Source organism: Artemia sp. Qi Xiang Cuo, chromosome 7 (assembly GCF_049724085.1).
Source record: "Artemia sp. Qi Xiang Cuo chromosome 7, ASM4972408v1, whole genome shotgun sequence".
In the NCBI taxonomy this organism is placed as follows: Eukaryota; Metazoa; Arthropoda; class Branchiopoda; order Anostraca; family Artemiidae; genus Artemia; species Artemia sp. Qi Xiang Cuo.
Window position 1 is genome coordinate 52,155,843 of NC_142800.1, and position 22,042 is coordinate 52,177,884.

Below are 22,042 nucleotides of genomic sequence, written 5' to 3' on the forward strand. Positions count from 1 at the left end.
AAACGAAGAGTTTCTAGTGACCTTATTAAGAGTCAAAAGTGATCGGAGGGCAACTAGCCCCCACTCCTCCCCAGTGAGGGAAATGAGCCCCCTCTGAAGTTTATACGAGCACTCCTTCCATAGGAATCATATATGCCCCCCGGGTATAATGTACAGCGCCTGCCCCCAGGCTCTAGGGGGTTGTGTTAATTTCGGGGTTTTGTTATCTGGTTTTTGAACTAATTTTAATAAAATGGCTATCTCAAAATTTTTATCGGTTGGTTTTGGGGAAAAAGGGTGTGGAGGGGGGGGGGCTAGTTGCTTTCCGATATCTTTTGACTCTTAAAAAGTGAACTAGAACTTTCAATTTCCTGTCAAAAAAAGTCCCTTCTGAAGTTTATACGAGTATCCCTTCTATAAGAACCGTGTATGCCACCAGGGCATAACCTATAACGCCTGCCCTCAGACTTTAGAGGGTTTTGCCGACCTCGAAGATTTTGTTATCTGATATTTGAACTATTTTTAACAAAATGGATATCTCAGAATTTTTATCAGATGCATTTTTGGAAAAAGGACGTTGGGGAAGGGGTGGGGGCTAGTTGCCCTCTGAAAACTTAGGACTCCAAAAAAGGGCACTAGAACTCCCAATTCCCCGGGCGGGGGGGGGGGTGGTATGTTGAACCCGAGTAATTTGTCATCTGATCGTTGGACTGTTTAAAATTTGATGGCTATCTCAAAATTTTTATCGAATTCATTTGGGTAAAAGATTCTTCCCCAAGTCTTAATATGTTGATTTAAAATTAAATCAAAAGACACTGTCTATATGGTTGCCAATAAAAAACATCAGCAACATAATGCAAATGACTAGGGGTATTAATTTGAAACTTAACTGGCTACTACTATACATCTGCTTTTACAATTTCAATAAATCAACACTTGCCTCCGGGTTCTGGGGACTGTGTTGTCCCTGGAGTTTTGTTATATGGTCTTTGGTCTATTTTGAACAAGATGGCTATATAAAAGATGTTATCTGATGTAATTGGGGAAACGAGGGTTGGGGGGGGGGAAGAGAGTAGTTGCTATCGTATCACTTTTAACTCTTAAAAAGGGAATTGGAACTTTCAATTTCAAACAAACTTGGAGTCTCAAAATGTTGATCGGAAGCATTTGGGGAAAAGAGGTTGTGTGCTCGGGGGGGGGGGGGTGTCGACCCCAGATTTTTCTATCTGACTTTTGAACTATTTTTAATAAAATGGCTATCTCAAAATTTTTATCGGATGGGTTTGGGGGAAAAGGGCATGTTGAAGGGGGGGGGGCCTAGTTGCCATCTGATCTCTTCACTCTTAAAAAGTGAACAAGAATTTTCAATTTCCAATCAAATGAGCCCTCTCAAAAGTTTATACGAGCTCCCTTTCCTTTAAGAACCACACGTGCCCCCCCCCCGGGTATAACTTACAACGCGTGCCCCCAGGCTCTGGAGGGTTGTGTTAACCTAGGGGTTTTTGTTATCAGGTTTTTGAACTACTACTACTACTACTACTAACAACTCACCGCAGCACCAAGCCACCTGAGGCCAACACAGCTACGCACGATCCTCCTCCACCCCAATCTATTCAAAGCCTCCCTTTTTACACCCGCCCGCGAAGTTTCCAATTCCTTTAAATCTTTCTTTATGACGTTCTCCCATCCCAGACGGGGACGACTTGCTTTCCGTTTAGCCCTAGATGGTTGGCCGAAAAGAATAATCTTTAGTAATCTGTCATCCTTCATCCGCACACCGTGCCCTAACCACCTCAACCTTTCGTTCATTATAGCCCTAGAGAGCGGTATTGAACTACATTTTTCATACAGCCTGTTGTTTGAAATACGGTCAGTCAGCCGGGTACCCAGAACAATCCTTAAGCAATTTCTCTGGAAAACATCTAGCAAATCTTCATCCGCTTTTCGGAGCGTCCATGTTTCAGAGCCATATAGGTTAGGTTGGGGACAAGGGGCGTGGTGGGGGGAGGGGTAGTTGCCCTCCGATATCTTTTGACACTTAGAAATGGAACTAGAGTTTTCAATTTTCTGTCAAATAAGCACCTTCTGAAGGTTATAAGAGTATCCCTTCTGTAATAACCATATATGCCACCAGAGCATAAATTACAACGCCTGTCCTAAGACCCTGGGGGGTTGTGCGGACCACGAAGTTTTTTATTTGATATTTGAACAATTTATAACAAAATAGTTACCTCAAAATTTTTATCACATGCGTTTTCGGAAAAAAGGGTGTGGGGGGCTAGTTGCCCCCTGAAAAGTTTGGACTCCAAAAAAGAGAACTAGAACTTCCAACTTCCAATCTAATGAGCCTAGTTGGAAGTTTATACGATCACCCCTTTTATGTGGAGTCCCTCTGGGAAAAAATACTAAATAAATAATGCAACATTGAAGTCTAATGGCCTTTACATTAGGCAACGCTATAGTGTTGCCTCTGAAAAATGGGAACTAGAATTTTCAATTTCTAATCTTTTGAGTTCCCTCTGAAGTTTATATGACCACATGTTCCATAACAGCATTATATAACACCTGGGCATAAGTTACAACCCTTTCCCTGGGATGGTGGGGGACGTTGAACCCGAATAGTTTGCCATCTGATCGTTGGACTATTTTAAAGTTGATGGCCATCTCAAAATTTTACGGGATTCATTTTACATTTGGGGAAAAGAGGGTGGGGAGGGCTAGTGCCCTCCTATCACTTTTGATGACTCTTTGAAAGATAACTAGAACTTTCAATTTCCAATCAAATGAGCGATCCCTGAAGTTTATACGACCACCCCTTATATAAAGCCTTATATCCCCCCGGGGTATAAATTATTAGCCTACACTTCCCCCGGGCTCTGGAGGGTTTTGTCTTGACACCTGATTTTTCGTTCTTTGATCTTTAAACTATTTTGAACAAAATAGCTATATCAAAATTTTTATCGAAATCATTTGGGGATAAAGGGCGTTTTTTTTTTGTGGGGGGGGGGGGATAGTTGCCCTCCAATCACGTTTAACTCTTAATAAGGGCACTATAAATTCTGATTTACAGTCGAATGAGCCCCTCTGAAGTTTATACGACCATCCCTTCCATAAAACCCTTATATGACCCTGGGGCATAATTTACAACACTTGTCCCTGGGTTCTGGGGGGCTGTGTTATACCCCGGGAGATTTTTTATATGATCTTTGGTCTATTTTGAACATAATGACTGACTCATGTCCCATCCGTCCTTGACGGTCGTTTTGGGGCCTCTTCTTTAACAAGTTCATTGATATGCCTCCTGTAGGTGCTTCTGTTGTCGGCCAGGCGGAGGAGTTGTGGCAGCTTGTAGGGTGAGAAGTTTTCTTTCCTTCTCTTCGGAGGGCGACCCCTGGGGCAAGAACCGTGTACTCGTCCATCGAAGGCTATCTTTGGGAGACGAGTGCTAGCCATGCGTTGGGTATGTCCAAGCCATTTGTGTTGTTGTAGCTTTATTTGTCCAGCATTGCGAATTTGACTTTCAGATTATGGAGAAGCTTGGAGCTGGAGATTCTGGCGTGGTAGGTGATCCCAGCGATGCGTCGTCGGGTTTGGTTTCAAAGGCAGCTAGGTGACACTGATCGTCTGTTTTAAGCGTTCAGGATTCACAGATCGGAATAATGAGGGAGCAGAAAAGTCTCGTTTTGATAATTGTTGATAAGTTCTTAGTCCTCCAGATGGGCATCAGGGCTTTAAAACTAAAGCTTGCAAGTGTCTGACGTCTCTTGATGTCTTTGTGTTAGTTATTATCAGAAGTAAGTAAGCTCCCAAGGTGGGTGAGGCCTTCTACCCTCTCAATGGTATCTCCACCAAGCTGAAGGATGAGATTTAACTGTGAATCGAGCTTGCATGAGCAGTGCATGGCTTTCGTTTTTGAGGTGTTGATGGCCATCCCGAAGAGGTTGGTAGACGAGTGAACGCTGTTAGCCTAGGATTTTAGATCTTGAAGGGACTCGGCTATTAGGTCTATGTCTTCGGCATATGCTAGTTTGTCTATCACCACTCCTCCGACAAGGGCGCCGGAACATAATGGCTATATAAAAATTTGATCAGACGTAATTGGGGAAAAGAGGGTTGGGGGAGAGAGAGTAGTTGCCATCTGATCACTTCTGACTCTAAAAAAGGGAATTAGGACTTTCAATTTCAAACAAACTAGCTAACTCAAAATGTTGATTGGATGCATTTGGGAAAAAGAGGGTGTGTGCTCTTGCGGGGTTGTGTCAACCCCAGAGTTTTTATTATCTAACTTTTGAACTATTTTTAACAAAATGGCTATCTCAATATTTTTACCGGATGAGTTTGGGGGGAAAAGGGCATGGGGAAGGGGGAGGCTAATTGCCGTCTGATCTCTTTTCACTTTAAAGAGTGAACTAGAATTTTCAATTTACTATCAAATGAGCCCCCTCTGAAGTTTGTACGAGCACTCCTTCCATTAGAACAATATATGCCCCTTCGGGTATAATTTACAACGCGTGCCCCCAGGTTCTGGAGGGTTGTATTAATCTCGGGGTTTTCGTTATCTGACTATTGAACTAATTTTAAGAAATGGCTTTCTCGAAATTTTTATTGGTTTGGGTTTGGGATAAAAGGGCGGGGAGGGGGGGGGGGGCTAACTGCCCTCCAATGTCTTTTGACTCTTAAAAAGTGAACTATAACTTTCAATTTCCTATCAAATAAGCTCCTTATGAAGTTTATACGAGCATCCCTTCTATAAGAACTATATATGCAACAAGGGCATAACTTACAACGCCTGCCATTGTAGTCTGGGGATTTGTGCAGACCTCGAAGTTTTTGTTGTCTGATATTTGAACTGTTTTTATTAAAATGGATATCTCAGAATTTTATCAGATATATTTTTGGAAAAAAGGGCGTGGGCGGGGGGGGGCTAGTTGCCCTCTGATCACTTATGACTCTAAAAAACGGCACTAGAACTCTCAATTTCCAGTCAAATGAGCCCCCTCCGAAGTTTATACGATCACCCCTTCCATATGAAGTGCCTCTGGAAAAAAAAAATAAAAACTAAATAACCAATAAAATGTTGAAGTCTTATGGCCTTTACAATAGACAATGTTATGGCGTTGCCTCTTAGAAAGGGAACTAGAACTTTCAATTTCTAATAATTTGAGTCTTCTCCAAAGTTTATGAGACCACCTCTTCCATAAAAACCTTATATAACCCCTGAGTATAAGTTACAGCCCTTCCCCTGGGCTGGGGGTGGGGGGGGGTATGTTGAACCCGAGTTGTTTGTCATTTAGATCAATGAACTATTTCAAACTTGATGGCTATCTCAAAATTTTTATCGGATGCATTATCGGATGCGGTATCGGATGTGTAATTGGGGATAAGAGCGTTTTGGGAAAGAGGGTAGCAGAGACTTCTTAACAAAGAAGTCTTAACTTCTCTGTTAAGTTCACCAGGAGATCTCATGAAAAGGAACCGATCCAACACTGGCATAAGTACAGCCTATGCCAGGAAACCAGATCAAAATCAGATGCTATTTATGAGGTAATTCAGGTCTGTTCTCCACCTAAGGAATGCCGTAGTCCTTGGGGTCTCTCGGTCATTTTATGTGCTCCCAAGTTGTGTGTACCCAAATACTCCAGCCAGGGCATAATTTATTCTGCAATACATATGCCCTAAGCCTAATTGCATATTCCATAAAACTCCTGAAGCTCTAAAGATTGGACAACTCAGTTTGGGTCACTGACCTACTTACAGACAGGTATCCGAAATCCTATCAGGATATGATAAAGATATTTTTAACTTTCACATATTAACCTTTATCATATCCTATCAGGATATGATAAAGATATTTTTAACCTTCACAAGTCAATTGATTCAAGCATCGAAAAGCGATGACCATTTAAGTAACCCATTTTATTTAATTTCGAATTGGACTAATAGAATTTATGATATAGTACTGAACTTTACTTGACATCATCTATAACATAGTCATAATGTAACCGCTTGTATCATCTTTTTCATGGGAATGAGTGCTTATATCAATTTATTTTAGAGAGAAGTTATGATCATCGATGTCCCAACCTCCAAGGGGCCCAAAGTCCCCTGACTGTATGCCCCCCCCCCCCATTTTTTGTATTTTTTTTAAGTTCAATTCTTTTAATTTTTTTTTTATTTTTATTTTTTATTTAGAAATGTTTTAAATTTTTTTTTCATGTCTTGAAATGTCATAAAATATACTTAAAACAAAAAATTACTTTCGAAATATGAATGAAGATGATATAGATATGCTACTCGTGATTTTTATTATTAGAATACTATTAGAAATGTTGCTATGTTTGCAGTAACACTATTTCTTTTTTTTACTTAGAATTTTTTCGGGCTTGGAAATTTTTTCAACTTTTTTTTTATTACTTTATTTTTGATGCGGCTTTTCAAGTGGTACTCTATGGCTGGTCATTGACACTATCTAGTTTATTGTATATTATCAATCAGTATTTTCTTTGTCCATCGGTAGGATAAACGCGTAAATATTATTTTAAAAAGTAAAGATGAAATATTCCAGGAACGTATGTTCATATGATAAAATCATCGTTACGTTGAATGTTGACAAGGAGAAATGATTGAACTATGAAACAAGCATTAATGGGGATCTTATTGGAAATGTATGTGTGCGTTGTCTTGACAGTGAGGAGCTAAATTCCTTCGGAGTACCCAAGAATTTCGATCGCTCAAATGGTGGATATGCGAGAGTAGCATTTCCAGAGAAGTTAGTACTCAAAGAGAATGCAAACCTGAGACTATTATTCGATGAAGAGGGCTAAGTTCTTGCTGCTACTGCTGGTACCACGTTACCTGTTTATAGATGCCATCAACACTTTTCTGGCATTAGCATTCTAAAGAAGACGAGAAGAAGACAGGCATACTCTTCTAGCAATGTCATAATGTGTATCTTGTCTATGTGCCAAAACTGTAAACTATGTAAAAATAATTTGATAATCGACAGTGAAATCGAAAACAAAATAAAAAGGGCATTGGCAGATAATAAAGACAAATCGATGAAAAACAAAGAACGTATTAACATTAATAGTAACATAGATAGTACACCAAGAGATACAGTCAATGAACCCAATAATTCCGATGTCAAAACGCATATTGAGCCTGTTCGTGAGATCGCAGTAAAAATTGAGTATGACTCAAAATGGGCTAATGATTATTATACTGGTTACGAACTAAGAAAATAGTATATCTACACTATCAAGATAGAACTTGATGAATTATTTTATGGTACAGATTCAAAATATCCAAAGCTGTTCAATAATATTAATAATGTATAATATTGTATATAACATTCTTTCATTAAAAATGTTCCTTTGCATTTCTGGTGTTATGATAGGGATTTTGAGCAGGATTATATTAGAATAGGAAATGATGTGGTGATAATGAGGTACCAACGTCTGAGAGAGATGAGATGGATTATTTTTCGAAAATCCACACAGACAAGCAAACATCAGCTCCGTCACACCGGCACAGAGAGAGAGAGCGAGGCACAAATACCTACAAACACACAGAGTCAGACACGAAATCGAACAAAGACAGACAAAGAGACAATCAAATATCTGTTCAGACACACAGACACAGAGAGAGAGAGAGAGAGAGAGAGAGAGAGAGAGAGAGAGACAGAGAAAGAGAGAAAGGAAAAAATATTTACAAAAAAAGAGTCAGACAGAAAATCACACAAAGACTGACATAGAGACAAGCAAACATCCGCTCAGACGCACAGGCATAGAGAGAGGGAGAGGGGCAGAAATACCTACAAACACACATAGTCAGACAAAGAGACAAGCAAACATCCCCTCATATACACAGGTACAGAGAAAGAGGGGTGAAAACCTAGAAACGAACAGAGTCAGACACAAAATCACAAATAGATAGACATAGAGACTCGCAAACAACCAACCACTCAGACCCACAGGGACAGAGAAAGAGATAGTAAAAAAACTATAAACACACAGAGTTTGACACAAAATCACACATAGACAGATATAGTGAGAAGCAAACATCCGCTCAAACTCACAGGACAGAGAGAAAGAGGAAAAAATACATACAACCAGACACAGATGTACATAAAACCACAAAAATACAGACATATAGACAACAAAACCTTTACTCACATGCATAGGCAAAGAGAGAGATAGGAAAAAATACCTACAAACGCACAGAGTCAGACACAAAATAATACAAAGACAGACATAGAGACATGCCAATCTCCGCTCAGACACACAGGGACAGAAAGAGAGAGGCAAAATACCTACACACGCACAGAGCTAGACAAAAAATATCACATAGACAGAAGCAGAGGGAGTCAAAAATCTACCCAGATACACAACCACAAAAAGAAAGAGAGGGTGGCAAAAACACTTACAAACACACAGTGTCAGACACAAAATCACACAAAGACAGACATACAGACAAGCAAACATCCGCTGAGACACAAAGGTGCAGAGAGAAAGAGAGAGAGAGAGAGAGAGAGACAGAGAGAGAGAGAGAGAGAGAGAGAGAGAGAGAGAGAGAGAGAGAGAGAGAGAGAGAGAGAGAGAGAGAGAGAGAGAGAGAGAGAGAGAGAGACAAAAATGCCTACAAACGCACAGAGTCAGACACAAAATACTTTTAAGTTGAATTGAACTTAAAAGTATCTAAAATTTTTTCTTTTAAATATCCGGGTTTCGGCGGTAGCTATCAACCTAGAATTCCAGCTTAGATAGCTGAAAACTAGTTCAACAAAAGAACAAATCATGACACATAGTGGACTTATTTAGCTGCCTGATTCTCTGAGCTTGTCTCTTACTATTTCAAATAAACAAAAGCCATAGGTTTTTTCCTCTTATATACATAAAGGAATGATATAGTCTATCATAAATTGCGTTAGTCAAGAGGTTCTCATGTAGTAGCCATTAATAGAAGTTTTATTTAGACGTTTTTTCCATACAAGACAGACATGAAAACATTTTTTTTTATTTAAACCGAAACGAACTTTGTCTATTTTAATTAAAAATTAAGATTCTTTTCGTAAATTTTCATTAATTATCCGTTATTACATTAAGGAACGAACTGTAGCCCATAGTAAGTGAAGTAATAAAGAGAATCATTATATCGAACTCGAGCATCGAACATCGAATCGAACTCGAGCCAACTGAGAGAGAGCTACCTATCCTAACCACTTGACCATGTAGGATATATTAAAATATCTTATTAATGATGTTCATGATAAAGAACAAATTATGGACTTAGTAACCTGCCTAATTCTTCGAGGATCGTTTTTTACTATTCCAAAGAAGAAAAAGCCATTAGGCTTTTTCCTGTTTGTAATCAGATTTATTGCTCATTTTTCTTATCTGGGTTGCAGCGGTAGCTAGCAACCTAGTAAGAGAAGATCACGTCCTATAGTGAAAAACTAAATATCCCATAACTCCTAAAACTAGAGTCAGATCAAAAAAAGAAATACACTCTTAGAACCGCACTGTTCAATGCCCCTATATAGGAAACCAACTGTCCCTTGGCTTGAAAAACAACGAAAATATATTGGCTTGAAAATCAAGAAAAGTGGCTAAAACCACGATATTCCACATTGACAGCAGGTTTTTTTTTCATTTTTCTCTCCTCAGCTAGCTGGGCACTGGAAAACCATAGAGAGCTGTATAATGGCTCATTTTAAAGGAAATTTCTACATATAGTGCCTTTTGTAATTAAAAATAAAACAGTTTTTGAGATAGTTTCAATTTGGCCAAAAAATATATTTTCGCGCACAAGCTTGATGAATGACGTTATAATTGTATAGGTAACAACTATATATGACGTAATCTAATTAAGAGGCCAAATCTTCTTGCCTAATAACCCACCTTTTTTTATCTTCAATTTTGGCGAAGCTTTCTATGTCTGTTTCCAGGTGTTTTGTCATTAAAAGACGAGCATTGAAATTTGTATCCCGTAACCGAACTTTTTTGGCTTAACCCATAAAGTATGTATCTATATTGTTGTCCTATATTTCCAAAGAAAAAATTCGATTTTTTTAAATTTTAATTTTGAGTTCAGAATCGCTATGGTTAAAAAATATTTATATTTTTTGTAAACTGCAAAAACATTTATGGTGTCTAAGCAATGTAATACTATTTTTTGAATTCAAACCAGAAAATATCTGAGAATTTAAAATTACTTTGTTTTTTTGTCTCCTGGAACCAAATTTTTTTTGGCTTAACCCGTAAAGTACATATCTCTATAGCGTTGTTCTATATTTCCAAACAAAAATTCATTTTTTTTATTTTACAGTAAGGACCAAAATTTAACTGATAGTAACTTATACAACAGTGAAAAGAGAAAGAGGTATGTGGTATATATGACGTCATACGAGGTTAGCTTTGATTCTAAATAAATCTGAACAGATTTTCGGGTTGCAGCGGCAGCTAGAAAACTAGTAAAAAACATAGCAAAGAACGGTAGAGAAGCCTATGCTATAGTAAAGAATCCGGGTTGTAGTGGTGGCTAGCAACCTAGTAAGAGACGATCACGTCCAATACTAAGAAATATGATAACCCATAACTCCTAAAACTAGAGTCAGATCAAAACAAACAACTACACCATTAGAACTGCCTTGTCCGAAACCCCTATATGGGAAACATGCCGTCCCTTGGATTGAACAACAAGGGAAATATATTGGCTTGAAAATCAAGAAAAGTGGCAGCTGCTCGTCTCTTACTATACCAAATAAGAAAATGTCATAGGCTTTTCCTGTTTGTAACTTTATACATAAGCGATTACATATAAGACATGATAATAAATAACGACCTGTAAGTAAGAGGCAACCCGGCTCAATAGTAACTCAAACTCTAAAAAAACGGAATTTTGATACCAATAGATACATCAAAAGAATTATATTTTTGCGCTGATATTATCCAAAGATAAGTATGTGTTGCATCATCCGCTATATAACGATACTTTAGCTACTATAAACGAGAGTTCGTTCCTTATCATAACGTCTCTTACTAGGTTGCTAGCTGCCGCTGCAACCCGGATAATCCTCAATGCAAATATTAACATTTGCTACTTCAGAGCTATAAAAAAAAATGCAGTTTTTCGTATATAATTACAAACACGCAGAGTCATACACAAAATCCCACAAAGACAGACATAGAGAGAGACAAACATATGTTAAGATAAAGAGATACAGAGAAACAGAGAAAAAAGTACATTCAAATTCACAGTGTTTGACGAAAAATCCCACAACAACAGAAATATAGACTAGGAAATATCCGCTCAGACACACGGGGACAGAGAAGAGAGAGAGAGGCAAAAATACCTACAAACGTACTGAATCAGACACAGAATCTCACAAAGACCGACAGAGACAAGCAGAGACCCACTCAGACACACATTCATAGAGAGATAGACAAAAATACCTAAAAACACACAGAGTTAGACACAAAATCAAACAAAAACAGACAGAGACAAGTGAACATCCGCTCAGAATCATAGGCACAGAGAGGGAGAAAGAGAGAGAGAGAGAGGGAGAGAGAGATATTGAGGCAAAAATACATCCAAACGCACAGTTTCAGAAACAAAATCATAAATTGACAGAAATAAAGACAAGCAAACCTCCTCTCAGACACACAGGCATATAGAGAGAGAGAGGAAAAAAATACCCGTAAACATACACAATCAGACACAATACCACACATAGACAGACATAGAGACATGCAAACATCCGCTCAGACACACAGGCAGAGAGAGAGAGAGAGAGGAAAAATACTTACAAACGAACAGAGTCAGACACAAGTGTCTTTATGTCTGTCTGTATCTGTGTATGTGTGTATGAGCGGATGTTTGCTTGTCTCTATGTCTGTCTTTGCGTGATTTTGTGTCTCTGTCTATATGCCTGTGGGTATGAGCGGATGTTTGCTTGTCTCTATATCTGTCTTTGCGTGATTTTGTGTCTCTGTCTCTATGCCTGTGGGTATGAGCGGATGTTTGCTTGTCTCTGTGTCTGTCTATGTGTGATTTTGTGTCTGAATCTATGTGTTTGTAAGTATTTTCACCTCTCTCTCTCTCTCTCTTCTCTCTCTCTCTCTCTCTCTATCTCTCTCTCTCTCTCTCTCTCTCTCTCTCTCTCTCTCTCTCTCTCTCTCTCTCTCTCTCTCTCTCTCTCTCTCTCTCTCTCTCTCTCTCTCTCTCTCTCTCTCTCTCTCTCTCTCTCTCTCTCTCTCTCTCTCTCTCTCTCTCTCTCTCTCTCTGTGCCTGTGCGTCTGAGCGGATGTTTGCTTGTCAATATGTCTGTCTTTGTGCAATTTTGTGGCCGACTTTGTGTGTTTGCAGGTATTTTTGCCTCTCTCTCTCTCTCTCTTGCCCGTGTGTCTGAGCGGATGTTTCTTTGTCTCTATGTCTGTCTTTATGTGATTTTTTGGCTGCATCTGTGTGTTTCTAAGTATGTTTGCCTCTCTCTCTCTTTCTCTCTCTCTCTCTCTCTCTCTCTCTCTGTGACTGTGCGTCTGAGTGGATGTTTGCTTGTCTCTATTTCCGTCTTTGTATGATTTTGTGTCTGACTCTGTGTGTTTGGAAATATTTTTGTCTCTCTCTCTCTCTCTGTGCTTGTGTGTCTGAGCATATGTTTGCTTGTCTCTATGTCTGTCTTTTTGTGATTTTTGTGATGTGTGTGATTTTTGCGGTTCATTTTCACGAGATCTCCTGGTGAGCTTAACAAAAAGTTAAGAAAATTAGGCAAACCAAGGAAAAACTTAAAAAAATTTTTTTTAGAGTTTTGTCGTAGGATTTTGTTTTCTGACCATCGCAAAAAAGTGTCACAGCAAAGATTGTCACTGTTTATGATACCCAGGGATAATTAAATCCATAATTTTGCGATTAACTCGTACGCTGTAATATATTTTGGTGGAGGCACACATTTAAACAAGAAAAATACATATAGAAAGACAATTTTTTTAAACTCTGATATTCTGGAGAGATAGTGACTTGTAACATTTCTGACATTTACCAGGGTTTCCCCTGGCCGTCTCTTTCTCTGTAAGGTGTTGAATCATATCAACACAAGTTACTAATAACAGCTGAAGAATTGCACCCGAGGAAAAAGGCTTTCAATAGAATTTATATTAAAACAAATTTTCCTGACAAGAGTACACACAAAAAATGTTCCCGTGGGCTAAAATAGCTTTTTCCACCCTAACTGTTTTTAAATTTTTCTTTTGTTTGTTTTATTACACATTTTTTTAATTACGACACCTGTACAACAAAACGATTTGTTTGGGTAAAATCTACCATCCTTGCCCTCTAAACGCCCCTTAAATGAAATAGCTTATACATCCCTTAATGAACGTCACTTTGACTTAATAAGAAAGGTCTGCTCTTTACCATAATTTAAGAGTCCATAATTGGATTTTATTAAAGATTCTGAAAGTCACAATTTAAAACTTTAACGCAGTACCAATTGTCCATTGTCCACATATACTTGAGTATCGCTGAATTTTAGAATTACCTGGCGGGAGACTTTCTAGAGGCCAAAAAAATGTAAGTAAAAAAACGTGTTGCTACAAACATTATTTTTCTAATTGTAAAAATCACGACTAACATATCTATATCATCTTCATTTCATATTTCGAAAATATTACAAGTGATTTTTTTTTGTTTCAATTACATTTTATGTCATTTCAAGACATGAAAAAAAAGTTGGAAAAATTTCCAAGTAAAAAAAAATAGACAAATAAAAAATAAGGTTCAAAAAAATTAAACTTAAGAAATAAGTAAAGAAAGAGGGGGAAGAGTTGGGGGGACATTTGTCCTCTTGGAGTTTGGGACATGGATGATCATAAGTCCCTCTTAAAGAAGTGTTGATATAAGCACTCATTCCCATGACTATGATGATACAAGCGGTTATATTATGACTATGTTGTAGATGCTGTCAAGTAAAGTTCAATACTATATCATAAATTCTATTAGTCCAATTTGAAATTAAATAAAATGGTTTCCTTAAGTTGTCATCGTTTCTCTGTACTTGAATCAGTTGGTTTGTGAAAATTAAAAATATTTTCATCATATTCTGACAGGAATTCAGATACCTGTCTGTAGGTAGGTCAATGACGCAAATTGGATTGTCCAATCTTTAGAGCCTCAGGAGGTTTATGGTATATGCAATTACGTTTAGGGTACATGTATTGCAGAATAAATTACGTCCTGGCTTGAGTATTGCGGTACACACTGCTCTCCCACCCGACAAGAAGGCTTTTACTTGGTTACATTTCATCAAAATAAGCTTCTGGTCAAATGACCTCCTGAAGACGACCTTTGTTCCGCCCAAGGATCATCCAAACAGACAGGGTAACGGTAGTTCAGTGCAATATACGAGGTTTCAGAACTAAGTTTGACTAGTTCCTGAATTTGGTGAACCCTGTCAAACCATCTATTTCTTGCAATACTGACACCAATCTCAACCACGAGATACTAAACAGTGAAGTCGACATACAGGGGTACGCACTCCTCAGGTGAGACCGAGTACACACCGACGACGTGAAATACTGATGAAGAAATTCAGTATTTATATTCAGAGTCATACACTGTATCCATATTTGAAGCTCCTAAGCTCAGTTAGTAAATAAGCTAGGTGGGTTAGGGTTATCCATCCAAACAAGCCCTTGATCATTGAGACTATGTTTGACCTTTCAACCCAAGTTTTCAATAATGCAATGGCTGCCTCTCCATTATAGCATAATAATTTTACCCATGAATAAATCATGAGTCAGAGATAATAGACCTGTAATTGCTTTTGGCGGATGTCGGTTATTGCTGATAGAATGGCATCATCAAGTGTGGAAAATCATTTAATGTTCAAGATGGGTCCATTATTACATAGTCTCCATTCAACTAGAGGTCCCAGTGACTGTTTGCTCTCTGGTTCTAAGCAGTCTTAAGCGCTTCGTGTAGACTTGAGAAAATGTGTTAATCCATGACCTCCACTGGTGAGACCCATTGCTTTTCCTGGGGCCATAAATAATTCCAATGATTTAAATAATATTAACTTTGCAAAATGAAACGTCACTGCGCTAAAAACCAACTAATGTGTTGTCATTTTGACTGACGAATTCAGACGAATGACTGATTTTCACTGATGAATCTTACGAAAATGGTGAAATGACAGTTTATTTGAACTATTTTCGTAAATATGTTTCACAAACTGCGAAGCAATAATTTGTTCGTTTGAAGTTCTAACTTTGCTCTTATTTTCATCAGAAAAGCTTGTTTTTTTTTCAAAAGCTAATTCCCTGAAGAAGCCACCTAACCCACACATATTCACGGACAGGGTAAAAGGGAACATGATATGGACTAATAACGCCACACCCAGAGGGTTCAAGCCAGAGCCCCGTCAAATAGAGAAAAAACAATTATTTTCCTGGGGATGCGACATCTATTAACAAAATAAGCAAATACTATTTATAGCATTTGTAGGTTAAAATAAAACCTTCAATTATAGCTTATCGAGACACTCAGCAAGCGTGTGTAAGAACATGTTGACATGTTCTTAAATGTTTTTTTTTACTTGGTTGAAAAAAATTTATATACTTATGTGATTATGTGATTACGGAAATGACAGTAAAACAAGTCACTATGCCATGCAATTGTTTCTTTCCGTATTAAATGACCTTCAAAATTTAAAAAACAAAAAAGAAGAAAAACATCCATTACAAAGAAGCTTTGGCTACCTGAAAATCTCGTAGAATTTTTAGGTTCCTAATAACTTGTTCTTTTGAAGTTCAGTTCACATATTAATGAATGGGAGGGGTAGCTTAAGCGAAAACAGACTCAAAGTTTGCTTGACAATTTTACAAATGATAAATTAGTGATAAAAAATTCTGATCATTTCAGGCTATGATTACTCATCAATGATTGCCCCTGGATACAATGACCCAAGTGCACCGATAGTTTACGGAATTTCCAGATACCCAAACCATATTAAATCGGCAGCGTCTGGAATGGCTAAAGTATATGCTGTTGACAAGAATAGTAACTTTATCACTTCAGATCCAGCTTGGAAATTTGGACCTGCACCACTTACACAGCATGCTGCATCCTATCTAGCTGAAAATGAACCAATGCGAAGGATTTACAACACTAGACAAGCTCGTGTTTTTCAGAGCTTACCATATAGTATGCCATACTATTAGTGATATTTATTTAAGTTAAAGCTGGAGGTTCTCAAGCCCTGTTTGAGATACACCATTGGGGGATGGGTAAGGGGGTCACGACCCTCATGGTTCAGGTTTGTGATATAGTATCTCTAGCTGATTTCGAGTGTTCCAATAAAGTATCACGCTAAGATTGGTGATTTCAGAAGAAAAGTTACATGGCATGGATAAAGCCTTACCTAACATTGAAGATAAAGATAAAAGAAGAAAACTCTGGCAAAGGACTAGACCTCACGACCTCACGACCCTCATGGTTTAGGTTTGTGATATAGTATCTCTAGCTGATTTCGAGTGTTCCAATAAAGTATCGCGCTAAGATTGGTGATTTCAGAAGAAAAGTTACATGGCATGGATAAAGCCTTACCTAACATTGAAGATAAAGATAAAAAAAGAAAACTCTGGCAAAGGACTAGACATAAGGCCAAAAAAAATGGTAAAAACTGGAGCAATAATATTGCGACAAGCCTGTGGCTTCATCCTTTGTTGAATGAAGCTTTCTTTATTGAAAAATAGACATAGTAAACGTGAAACAAATTTCAACACTTCTGTCACAATTGACACCTCGTTCTGAGTTGATAAACATTGCTTTCTAATATTTTTGTGGTAAAAACCCAAGGAGATGTCTACTTTTTTAATCCAAATTCGCCAGAGATAAAAATCAGCCCAACAAGGCTGCTCCAGCCTTTCTATTCAATAGGTGGTTCCTGTGACGATTATTGCTCTTCACCGTATGAACCACAGTTTATATAATTATCCAGTATGATCTTTCCCTATCTCACCCATTATAAAACCCGGATTGAGGTGCGAGTGCTCCAGAGAACGTTTTTGCAGATATAAACATAAGCGGCATTAGATCTTTTCACGGGTAGACAAAGAATAATCACCTACAGAACAAGTACTGACAAAACCACTTGGCCGGCTCAACCAACAAGTGGACAATAAGTGCAGAAATAAGTGGGAGGAGCTTTTTGTTCACACCGAGAATGCAGAGCCAGAAATCATTTGCGGTAAACTTACTGGATAATTTTACAAACTGTGGTATGAACAAAGACGGAGAACTAATGAACGAAGACAACATTTTAACCCAGTGAAACCAGAAAATAATGTAATTTTCGGTAGCCGCTCCAAAATAAAAAAAGAAAAAAGCAGAACAAAACAGACAAAATAGAACTAAAGACAAACCTAAAAAATAAACCACCTAATCACACCAAAATAAAAAAGGGACTGAAAAGTAACGCTGGGTGTGGAATGATTCATCAAACATTCACTTTCGAATTTTAATAATTTTAAGAACTTTGATGAACTAACATCTTGCTGAGTTTTAAAGTATCGACATTTTCATTAGGTTTCGGAATGATTGACATCCTTGGGTGTCTTTTGTAAGAGTAAGAAACATACGAGGAATTAGGATCAATGATAATTTTATAAATAGAGCTTACGAAGGTTTCTCGGTGTCCCTACTAAGGGCGACCCTATTAAATACTTGCATAAGACCTTTAATGGGCGCAATTATGATCGGTGTCATCTGAAAGGATCAAGTGACCTGGGTTATCATCAACAGACTGGGTAAAGCCGAGTCAAATTCTCGAGGTTTTGACGTGGCTTATTAGCTTTTGCCCAGCACATTTGTGAGAGACCGATAATTTAATCCTTTTTTATGACAATATCATAGTCACTCCCATTAAAGGTCTGGGGCAAGTATTCAGTGAGGCGTTTGAAATCAAGAACACCTTCACAAGAAGATCGTCTTAAAAAGGGGTATCGGGGAAACCTTACTGACCCCCGTTTATAAAAACCTATTTATTCTGGTTCTTTATATATTTCCTACCATAACCCACAGGCGTCAATCATTTCATAAATTAATGAAAATGCATATTCTACAAAACCACTCAAGACATTAAACATCCAGGTCCCTTAAATAAGATAAATCCTGAATGAATGCCGGTCATTCATTCTGCACCCAGGATTACTCTTCAGTTAACTTTTTGCTGTTAGTCTCACTCAATGACTCCTTGATTTTTTTTTCAGGTTTGTTGCTTTATTTTGTTTTGCTCATTTATTTTATCTTATTTTTCTTCTTTTTGCGCTGAGGAAGGATGAGTGAAAGTCCTGGCCGAAGTATTTTTGATATTCCGTTTTCATTGGCAGAAAATTTTCCAATGTTTGTTTGTTTGTTGTTTTTTTTTGTTTTTTTTTGTCATATTTAGCCAGGGTTGTCTTAGAACTTATTTACTTTTCTTTGTACCAATTTTTTATCTATTCAAATTTTTACTTCTTCTCCCGATATAAATTATTCCTTTTATAAATAGAAAAGAAGAGGTCATTTTTGAAAGGAGGATACAGAAGGAAGTTAACTGAACTAAATTACAACAAATTAGATTTTTAAAATTAACCTTTTTTTATTCTGCTATCTTTAAAACTGAAATTATAGGTTTACCTTTTTTCATTCACACACTGGAATCACAGTTTGAATTTGGTTAATACCTTTGGTATACTTAAAAGTACAAACATGCCTTTTGGTTTTTGAAATCTCGTAGTTGAAAATACTTAAGCATCTAACCTTAAAGAAAGAAAAAGAAACGACGAAACATAAGAGATGCAACGTTCCGCAGGCAGGCAGTAATTAAAAACTCATCTTGGGAACAAGAAAATGCTTTCAATTCATTTCATGTTTTCTGGGTCAAGGGATCCTGCATAATTTTATCAATGTTTAAACAAAACATATTCTCAATCACATTAACTACTGTCATATTTATATTGTATGTTAGGTTAAAATGGCGTACTTACATAAATTAACTTGTGATTTTTACGTGAATAAATGTTCTAAGGGCGGATAATTCGTCACTCCAAATATATATTCCTGCCAGCATACCGGTACTTTGTAAAGAAAACTTTATTTATTTTTTTAATATGTCTTCAGAGCTTTCACTTTAAAATAAAAAAGAAATTGCAGAATTTGCATCTTAATTACAGATATTTATTATTTGAAATGCAATTGAAAAGATTTTCAATTTAACAAAAAAAATTTCTAAACATAGTATGAATATTTCGTGTATAACATTTGCTTAATAATATTTATCACTGTATAGGTAGAGAATGATTTATTTATTTTGTGTATAAACCTGTAAACTTGTATTTTATTGGGTTTACTTTTTCAATGTTTCAGTGCAAATAATACCTTCAAAACTTGAAACTCCGCTAAAAAATGTACAGATTACCATTGTGTAATAATTGTTTTCCTAATTTTATGAACAAATCACACATTTTCTTCTTTTTTTGCAGTAGTGACGCTAGATTTTGAATCACACACGCACGCAGGAGAACAAGACTTGGGGTCTCAGGATTCCTACAACATTCCCATATAATTTTTATGGAAATTTGTCCCTTTCCTTCTCATATGGGTTATGCATGCTTACCTGACGGATATTATAATATTTAATCAACACATTTAATTTTTGGTTGATCACTACTAATCGACGTCACTTCTTCGACGTCAAATTAAGGACATTACTGTTTTTTTTAATTGAAAATACAAGAAAAAGTTTCCATTATTTACACTATAATAGTTGTTAAACTGAAATTTGGCTATCTAGTAGCACAATACTCCAAATTTATTGGCTATTTAGTGAGGGGTGAGCGATATTTTCTCGCTTTTGAACTTCACATAAAAATAGGTTGTTTTTTCTCTTAGTTTTATTTGTGTCGCATTTGAAGAACACTGTTGTTTTTAATAGCTTTGCATAATTTTAATTTCAGAGTGCAGCCTATAAAACGCTGTTGGTTATGTTTTATTGTTATAATGTTGCTAAGTATCATGATTTTCTGTTCTTTTTTCTGTGTAGTGCTAGTGTTTTTCAACAGTAGCACTAGAAATATGTTTATAATTTGCAAAAAGATGGAGCTTGAAAAACAATCCAATAGTATAAAAACTTAGCAAATTTAAAAAAAATTGACAGGATAAAAATTTTCATTGGACAAGTTCAGTTACTTATATTTTTGACATGAAGATATGCATTTAACAATTTGAAAATAAAACAGAAGTAGAACTGAAGTATAGTAGAATCAAACGGAATAAAATAGATTAATATTAACGAGACATGGCTTTGCTGGCACAGAAGAACTTTATCGGCTAATACTTTTCAATGGTCTTAACACTCATATTGTAAAATTGCTCTAGTGTTAGAAATAGTTTAGCTTACCGTTTATATATCCTTTCAACTCATGAAAATCTACCACTACCTCATCAAAAAGAAAGTGTGTGTGTAATTGTTTTAAGAAGAAATTTTTTCACTTTGTAATCAGGATTTCATGTTTTATGTATGGAAAGTTTTAAAGAACCTAAGAGCATTAGACCTATCAATGTCTTAATTTAATTTGTCTTTCCGAAGCTGTTTTCTATTTTGTGTTTTTTCTGATAAACGTTTCAGCAATGGTGAAAAAAATTAATTCTTTATCTCTTTTACCAGTTTGTAGCTACAAAATTGGTGTTTTATATTTGTGCAGACATAAAATTCTCTAAAAAAGGTACCAAAGCTGGTAAAATCAAATAATTCTTTTGAGCCTTGAAAAACTGGAAATCTTTCCATCGGCGGAGCTTTTTTAAATTTCGTTTATATTCAAAGTCTGTTTCATAGAAGCGCGTACTTCATTCCGAATGTATGTCGTTTAGGTCGTTATTGTAATCGAGCTCAGACAAAGTCACCCATCTAAAACATTGTGATAAAATTTCTCATAAAAATGTCCAAACAGAAAACGACTCAAGATATGATCCAGGACACGACACCTCAAAGATAGTGAATTTTGTTATCTCAATTTCAAAAATTGTTTCAGAAGAAAACATAATTTTACGGGCCCATAATTTTGTTATTCATCCAAAGGTTTTTCGTTTCGTTGTAAAAGGAGCAGGATGATGGCTCAATGCTCTTAGGTTTGAACAGTGATTTTTTTTGTGATTTGCTAGTATATTATGTTGAAAAAGTTTATTTTTTACTTAACAATAAATATTTTTTTCTAATTAGTTTCAAGTGAAATTATTGCAGAGTATTAATCCAGAGTATATATTTTAAAGGCCAGGGAATTAGATCTTGGCAACAGAAGAATAAATTAGCTAAAAATAGGTTAATTTCCATAAGCTTCGCTCATTACCGGAGTCTCTTCAATTAAAACAAATAGTCTGGTACTCAAGGACCTTACGCTCTCCGTCATGGGCATTATGAACCAGGAGGAAAACTTGCTGTGTAAGTTACAGTTTCGGTTGGTAGATCTTGGTAAGTATTTGTTTCTTCTTCAAAACTACTCTGCATCATGCTAACAGTTGGTGGTGACGAATTGCAAGTAAGGATTGACTTGTGCTACGAAACTCTAAAAAAAATCCGAAGAATTGGTGTATTCTGGTGATTCTAAATATTTAAAATTCACTAAGTTTAAAGTTGCCCACCAATTATTAAGAGCCTGAGAAGAAAACACCTCCGAAAGAATGATTAATCTTAATAAAAATCGCATAATCAAATTCAGCATATCAGAGAAAACTTTATCCAATATTTCAGGCCTCCACGTATAAAAACGTAAAATTTTTAATTTTTTCCGAGAAAAAGATCATGGATGCGTGTTTTTTTTTGTGTGATGGCCTTTTTTCTTCCTATGGATGATCATGTCACTCCAATGGTCACACAAAATAGGAAATAACTTAATCGAAAGGAAATTAAAAAGTTCTAGTGCCGTTTTTACGTAGTAAAAAAGACTTTACTGTATCAAATTGGCATTTTCTGCTATTTTGCGGCAAAGAATAACATGTGTGCCTTAAAGAAGACAATGACGCTACTAAT

The 22,042-nt window shown here is 36.7% G+C and overlaps 1 protein-coding gene across 1 annotated transcript in view; it reads left to right on the forward strand.

Moving 5' to 3' along the window:
• The window catches only part of LOC148950407 (uncharacterized), a 155,885-nt gene extending 134,662 nt beyond the window's left edge, over nt 1-21,223 (forward strand). Inside the window, exon 3 of the mRNA XM_089092387.1 lies at nt 15,898-21,223. Coding sequence (XP_088948513.1) covers nt 15,898-16,196 — 299 coding nt within the window. The 3' untranslated portion in view covers nt 16,197-21,223. The remainder of the gene's footprint in view (nt 1-15,897) is intronic.
• Nucleotides 21,224-22,042: the final 819 nt, after the last annotated feature.